At 34.8% G+C, this 7,351-nt stretch overlaps 1 protein-coding gene across 3 annotated transcripts; it reads right to left on the bottom strand.

Moving 5' to 3' along the window:
• Window positions 1-435: 435 nt before the first annotated feature.
• Window positions 436-6,426, bottom strand: LOC107715423 (sorting nexin-12-like). Of its 3 annotated transcripts, none has more exons than XM_016521565.1 (6): window positions 6,030-6,426; window positions 5,446-5,541; window positions 4,748-4,872; window positions 4,451-4,541; window positions 2,701-2,711; window positions 436-1,391 (listed from the first exon to the last, which is right to left on the bottom strand). In XM_016521565.1, exons 1-5 carry the CDS (start codon window positions 6,192-6,194, stop codon window positions 2,706-2,708), a joined length of 483 nt encoding a protein of 160 aa, XP_016377051.1. In that variant the 5' UTR covers window positions 6,195-6,426; the 3' UTR covers window positions 436-1,391; window positions 2,701-2,705. The 3 variants fall into 3 exon arrangements, with proteins under 3 accessions (XP_016377051.1, XP_016377050.1, XP_016377049.1); XM_016521564.1 differs by having other exon boundaries at window positions 436-1,376; XM_016521563.1 differs by lacking the exons at window positions 436-1,391; window positions 2,701-2,711 and having other exon boundaries at window positions 4,308-4,541.
• Between the last annotated feature and the right edge of the window lie 925 nt (window positions 6,427-7,351).

Below are 7,351 nucleotides of genomic sequence, written 5' to 3'. Positions count from 1 at the left end.
GATGCTGAACATTCAGTTTTGCCATCAAAGAATAAATTGCATTTATAAACAATAGAAAAAATAGAAGTTATTTAAAATTGTAATATTTCACAGTATTACTGTTTTTTTTTTTTTTTGATCGAATAAATGGAGCCTTGGCGAGCATAGAAACGTCTTTCAAAAACATCTTAATTATTCCAAGTTATATAAAAAGTGCACGTTTATCATGTATGGATTAATCCCCAGTGGTTACAATGGTTAATTTGCTAGTTTCTGCAGCGCTGCCACCTCGTGGCTACATTCAAGAAAACAGCCTTCTTAATCTGGGATTGCTGAATTACATGGACTAATAAAATGGAAAATCGGTGATGTGTGAACATATATTATTACAAATTATATGATTCGATTAACTATGTAATATGGTCTTATAGAACAAAATGAGAGAATACATTGAAGGAGACAGAGAAGGGTTTATTTATGGGTAGAAAGGATGGCAGTTTAAAAATCAATTAGTGCCCTTTTCTTTACACATAGTCCTGAAAATAACCAGAATAGTAAGAGCCAGAAAATAACAACTCATTTGAAGAGATGGCGTATAGAAACGTAACAGCAAATGTGACATTTTGTCATAATGGAATTCAGTTTATCACAGTGATTGAATATGTACATTCCCAAAGCTTTAGTTATACACGGACACTAAAAAAAAAAAAGAAAATACATTTAAACATGGTTGCAAAAGCCTTGTTATAACATATTTAGTCAAAGTCAAAATGATACGAATGAAATACGGAATGTAAAGGAAGACGTTGTCGAGAGGCAATCCCAATTTTAGCTTCCGAAGTGCTACATTTGGTGAGAGGGTGTCATCTTGATAAAAATTGTTCTCTGGTTTTGTGTTGTGACTTAATTAATTCTTGAGATGATATCATTTTCTGTAGAACGGAAGCTTGTTGCTTTAAATCTAATTAATTTGTCAATCAATTAATAACCATTAAATCAAGAATACACCAAGGAGTGTCATGTGGCCTGATCAAATTCTCCTTATAATATACATATATTTTTGGAGAAAACACTGTGGGTTGCCTAAAAGGTTTAAGCCAGGAGTTTTAACTAGAATAAACACAGAAAGCACTATTTTTAGAGAGAGCAATATTTGTTTTAAGATCAGCAAAAAAGAATGTGTCTTTCGACAAAACGAGTGCATGAGGTATAAACACAGCATTAAGATGAGTTCATCCTCAGGGTGAAATAGGTGTTGTAGTCTAGTTCTATTCAAGAATAGAAATATATACAGGATATCATGGACAGCAGCTGTAAAAGGCTTTGACTGATGTGCAGAAAAGAGCTGGTAGAGCAGATGGGTCCAGGACAGGGAGGAGGGGGGGGTTTACCAAAACCTTTGGATCACAGGCCAGGAGACATGAAACAAAACGGTTAGAGATCTTGACAGTACTAATGCACTCACGGCAAACTAAGCTGCCTCCTTCATTATTCCATTTTAGTTTGAGAAAAAAACAAACAAAAAAAAACTTGATTGGATAATGATAATAAGTCTGAATGTTGTCTGAAATTTTGTGAAATTAACTATTCCATTAAGCCAGTTCACCCAAAAAAAAAAATTTTTTTAAAATGCAGAAATGTACTTACCCACAGGCCATCCAAAATATAAAAATATAAATGAGTGTTTCTTCATCAGAACAGATTTAGAGAAATTCATATCATTACATCACTTGCTCACCAATGGATCCTCTGCAGTGAATGGGTGCCGTCAGAACGAGTGTCTTATTAAAAAAAAAAAGTGTGTGTGTGTAGGTAAATAATCTGTCATTAAAGAACCTTAAACCGCATAAACACATTTCATTACACCAAATACACAAAATAATGTTCTTTTTAGCAGCATCATATGACCCCTTTAAGGCGTTTTAACTTAAAACCGTTTCTTCTGGCCAATACGAGTCCATAATAACACTTCATCCAGTGAAAAAGTCCTCTTGCATCAAAATCCACTGGCATATTTGTTTAGAGATATTTTGGCTTGTAAACAGTGCTTGATATGTGCATTTTTATTTAATGATTCATACAAGATGACTTTTTAACTGAAGCAAGCAATATTATGCATAGAGGACTTTAGCCGGAAACAATGGTTTGAAGTTAAAAACGTCATCATGCTGTATTTCTTTCTTACAAACAGGCAGCTTTTTGCTTCACAAGATGTTACTTGATGGACTGGAGTTGTGTGTCTTACTTGTGGATTACTGTGATGTTTTTATCAGCTTGGACTCATTCTGACGGCACCCATTCACTGCAGAGGATCCATTGGTGAGCAAGTGATGTAATGCTTAATAATCACTCCAAATATTTTCTGAATGAAGAAACAAACATCTTGGATGGCCGGAGGGAGAATACATTTTCAGCAAATTTTCATTTTTGGGTGAACTATACCTTTTTAAAAAAGAAGATACAACACAAAGCATGCAAATCAAGACATGCAGCCAGCAGTAGTTTTACAAGTACATGTTGACTGTAAAGGACATGACAAGCAGATGCAAAATAAAAATGAGCAAAGCAACAGGATGCCATATGACATTAAAGTGAGTTTTGTAAGTAAAGCCAAGAGACGGCATTTCCCCCACCATATAATTGATTTGAATTTTTAGCATTCATGCAGACATTGTTTCCCACATCAGTTACAACATACTGAGAATAAAAAACAAAACTTACTTCATTCACACCTAAAATGGAAGAGAGAATAAACAGATTAAGTTAAATAGTTCTGTTATAAAATCTCCAGCCGGTGCTCTATTTAGTTTTACTTTATTTACAGACAAACGCAACAGGCACAAATCGATGAACACAGGTGATAACATAAATATAGAGTCATTCTGAAGAAAATGACTGAACTTTGGCAGGACAACCTTTAAACAGTTGGCAAATATTTTGTCCTCCTAGGGAGCTGTTTTTGGATCTTTCTCACGATCGACTCCTAGAGTTTAACCTGGACTCACATACAATACAGGTCTTAAGCACTTATTTCATACCAAAAATAGGTACATACGTTTATTAATGACTTTGGACAACTCCATAGTGGTTGACAAAAGGACATTACAGCACTTTAACCCTAATATCAGTTTTTAGAACACCAGTCTTTTCTAACTACTAAATGCCTATTGTTGGGTGATACATACTTAACAGGCCTGATGTACTTTATTTAGTAGTTTTTGGAACTCATTTGTTTGCTAACACAGAGTTTTTGAACATTAGCATAAATCTTCCAACATAATCTCAGAACCAAATCTTTTCACATAAAATTGGAATTAAAAGGCTCTAATCTCTTCATAATCCAAAAAATGAAGTGTATTAATTAGACTGAAATGCAACATTCATTTTTTATAAGATGGTAGTTTTAAATTGTATTTAAATGATGCATTGGACGGTTAAAACTATGGAAGCTTATTTCAGCTACAGAATAAAACAAAGGTACCTGTGAGTTTGCATCTCGCAATTCTGATTTTTTTTTCTAATTTCTGAGTTTACAACTCACAACTGTTTGTCCCAAAAAAAAAAAAAAGGAATCAACTTTTCCCCCCCCCCAAATCTTTTTTTTTTTTTTTTGCAACTGTCATTGCAATTGCCAGTTTCTCTCACAATTCTGAATTTTCATCTTAGAAATGAGAGTTAACATCTAAAATTCTGACTTCATGTCACAATTATGACTTTTTTCCCTCAGAATCTGGAGAAAGGCAGAATTATGATATAAACTAAGAATGGCAAGAAAAAAAACTGAATTATGAGAAAAAGTTGCAATTACCTTTTTTTGGGTGGAAACAAGCTTCCATAGTTAAGGAAGCAACAAGCAACATTATATACAACTTCCACTTGTGATTATGAATACTGGCTAGAATTTTACAGTCTTGCTGATGGTTACACGACTACAAAAACATGTACGACTTCCAAATATATGTCTGAAACACAGCCCAGAACATTGTTTTCAGCTTGCTTCTTTGTCAGACAGTGTAATGCTTTACATTTATGACTATTTTTCTAATCCACTGCAAATCCAGCACTGCTCCCTAAATGTTTTAAGCATTTGCATCGTTTGGAATGAACTTGAAAAGCACATGTTCTTTCAACAGACGCCAGAGAGGACAAAGATATGAGCCAACCCTCTTTGATTTACAGTGCTTCAGCCTAATGTATAGTTACATAATGTACACACACTCACTAACAAGTACACTGTATAGATGTAAAAGAAATACATTGTGTGTGTAAAGAGTAACTCTCAGACACATGTACAAAACATGATCTTTGAAATAAAACCAAGTCCTGCACGGTTCATCAGATATCTAGATTTTGCTCGGTGTAAAAATAAATGTTACTCTGCACTTTATTTGCAGATGAATGGAAATACAAGCTGACAACCGAAGAAAGAAGACCCTCCCTCGTCCCAGTTTGGAAAGCCCTACTGCCGTACTTTTCCAGGAATGTAGTTCCGGTCAATACTTTCGTCCTGCAGGAACATGTGAAGACAGCGTTCGTTCTGGGCCAAAGGATGACCTGCAATTCTGAAGAGGAATATGAGCAACATATTTATGTATGCAATCCATGAAATCTGGACAAACTCAAGTCTTTTTGTTAGTATATGTGGAAAAAAATCCACAATATATATGTGTAATCATTTCAAGCCCTCAAACACTAATAATTTGCGTTGCTGACTTGTACTTCTTCTATAATTTAGAAGTGTCCGTCAGGTATCATTTCGATGACTAACCTGTTGATGAACTGTTCAAGCCCAGATCGTCTCTCCTCAATGAAGGACTCCTCAAAAATGCCCTCATCTCCACGGAAGGGAAGCTGTCTCTTCAATGCCTTTCCAGGCAATGGAGGCACAACAATCTAAGAAATATTTTCACACATTTTAAAAACTATTTTAAGCCTATAAAGCATACTGCATCATATTTGATAGAAGAATTTCTAAGGCTTCTGAATTATCAACGTTATAAAAAAAACTTGAAAAACCTGTTGTGTGCAATCTACTACATGCCTTCTGTCATCTGACTGATAGTTATTATACTTTTTCAGTAAGTATAATTTTTTGAGAAACGTTTATTTGTACATCTCTCAACCATCTTTGTGTTGCATTTCACCCCCCACATTAGAAACTACAAAACTTTGACCATAAATCTAAACATTTAAATTTAATCTTAAGATTGACAACTGATATGTATATGCATGTTATGCAAGTAGTGTGCTATACTGTTATAAAAATCTCACTGATTATTTTTTTCCATGTAAACAACAGCACTATTTCCTTATTTTTGCTGTTTGAATAAAACACAGTTTGAGGTGTTTTTCTTGTCTTTTAGTGTGAACTCCAAATTCTCACTATATCACACTATATAGGCCTGACGTATCAAAAATGATACAAAAATAAACATACATTTTAATCACACAGAGTTGTGTGATTACCTTGCTGTCTCTTTCCAGCTCATTCTTCAGCCACTCGAAGTCGCTGTATCTTCGTCTAACACACGACTCCTTCAGTTTAAAAATGGGAAGATTTGTCTGGATTTCAACGGAGAAAGCAGAATAAGTCACATGATTATTAAATAATGTCTACATATCTTAGCTGTGTACACGATGCAGAATGTTCTCGAATTCATCTAACACAAACTGAGATATTATTAAACCCACAAAATGATGCATTTGCAACAGTAACGCGACCAAATGTTTATCTTAATGGCTTAAATACAACTCGCTAGAGGTTGATGGCTGACAGAGTAACAACAACGGCTAAATTAGCTCAATGTCTCTGCGCTAAACTGCGCAAATCCAACTTGCTCGCACAGAAAACCGATTTTAGACCAAAACCTAGCAATTCACACAATAAAATCACGTTTTTAAAAGCTCTGCGAAGGACAGGATTCTTTCACGTCGAATGAGGCTTTAGTTAGCATTAGCGCGCAGGCTAACGTTAGCTAACTTAGGCCAAATCGAACCGCAGCCTCTCTGACACAAACACACAATCGCATTAATTCACTGGGCCAGCCTACCTTCATCCGGACTTCGTAAGTGGTGAAGCGATTGCGGCCAACTCCTATAGTCTGCGGGTCGTACACATCGATTTCCAGAAAGTTGCTGGGAGGGCCGTAGGCGTCCGTCAGGTCCTGCGGTTTAGAGTTTAACCGGCGAGTGTCGGCCACTGTGGCTTCGGACATCTTTGATGACTTCTTTCAGACTAACTACGTCGAGGTGTAGTCTAGGGCACGTACCGATGAGAAGGTTTTGATTAAGACATTAAATCGATGGAGGTTAAATTGGGCTAGGGTACTTCTGCGAATCTAAAACTTGGATGTGTCCAGTTCAGCGATACCACAGGAAATCCTGCGTTTCTCGCACCTCTGATGCGACGATATGTGCAGTTTGGAAGACGTATTTCATGAACCACCTATTTTTTTTTTGTCCAGCTAGCCAATAGACGTTCTGTTTTATGATGACTGACAGTTAATTGACCTATAAGAATGTAGAAGACCGAGAAGGGGGTGGGCTCTTCAGGGTTCCGTAAAATTTCATAACTGGAGGAGAAACTGGAAAGGTGTGGATTTTAAAATCAAATTTCTCGGATAGTCATTCAAAAAAAAAAACATTAAAACATTATTAGTACACTTAAACGTGTTCTATTTAGCACATTTGTTGATTTCAGTGTTGTAGCAGCCTGGCAGGCCTAGTCGTGATGAACAGTAAATGTTTATATGGCTATATTAAACGACCTGCTTTAAAACATGCAAACGCACCAAAATAATGCATAGAAGAAAATAAACTAGTGTTATTTTATAGTTTACTATAGTTTGCATAAGCCTACTATTTTGAATTAGTTTTATTTTTACTTTTAGTTTCTGTTTTCATTTTAATTTTAGTTAAAATTGTAGTCATATTGTTGTATGTTTTGATATTTTTAATAGTTAATTTATTTTTATTAGTTGTATTTTTATATGTCTATATAGTTTTCATTTCAGTTTTGGCTTTAATTATTTTAGTACAACAAATAAAAAATGTGAAATGTTTCCTTGAAAACTAGCTGAAATAAAATATGTTTTTATTTTATTTTATGTAAGTAACGAACATGTTTTGTGGTTGTAGTTTTAGTTTTAGCTGACTATAAAAACCATGCCATTAACTAGGATTTAGATAGGCCTACTTTAATTTTAATGAAGTATGTTAAAATATAAATTTTCCCCAATTATTTTGTTATATGTTATATTTTGGGTTATAGTCAATCACACAAACAAAAAAGAATTAAAGCCAAAAGCATCTTTTTACAAAACTTCCTACTCAGATAATATAGATATCACTATCTGTGCTGCATTTTTCTTTC

Source organism: Sinocyclocheilus rhinocerous, unplaced genomic scaffold (genome assembly GCF_001515625.1).
Source record: "Sinocyclocheilus rhinocerous isolate Xijiao unplaced genomic scaffold, SAMN03320098_v1.1 scaffold299, whole genome shotgun sequence".
In the NCBI taxonomy this organism is placed as follows: Eukaryota; Metazoa; Chordata; class Actinopteri; order Cypriniformes; family Cyprinidae; genus Sinocyclocheilus; species Sinocyclocheilus rhinocerous.
This window is presented reverse-complemented; position numbering and strand designations above follow the sequence as displayed.

Excerpts from the sequence above, each read along its gene's own strand:
- LOC107715423 (XM_016521563.1), bottom strand. The coding sequence starts at position 6,194 with ATGTCCGAAGCCACAGTGGCCGACACTCGCCGGTTAAACTCTAAACCG. Across the intron at positions 5,542-6,029 it reads CTTACGAAGTCCGGATGAAG|ACAAATCTTCCCATTTTTAA; the intron begins GTAGGCTGGCCC and ends GTTGAAATCCAG. Across the intron at positions 4,873-5,445 it reads AGCTGGAAAGAGACAGCAAG|ATTGTTGTGCCTCCATTGCC; the intron begins GTAATCACACAA and ends AATATTTCTTAG.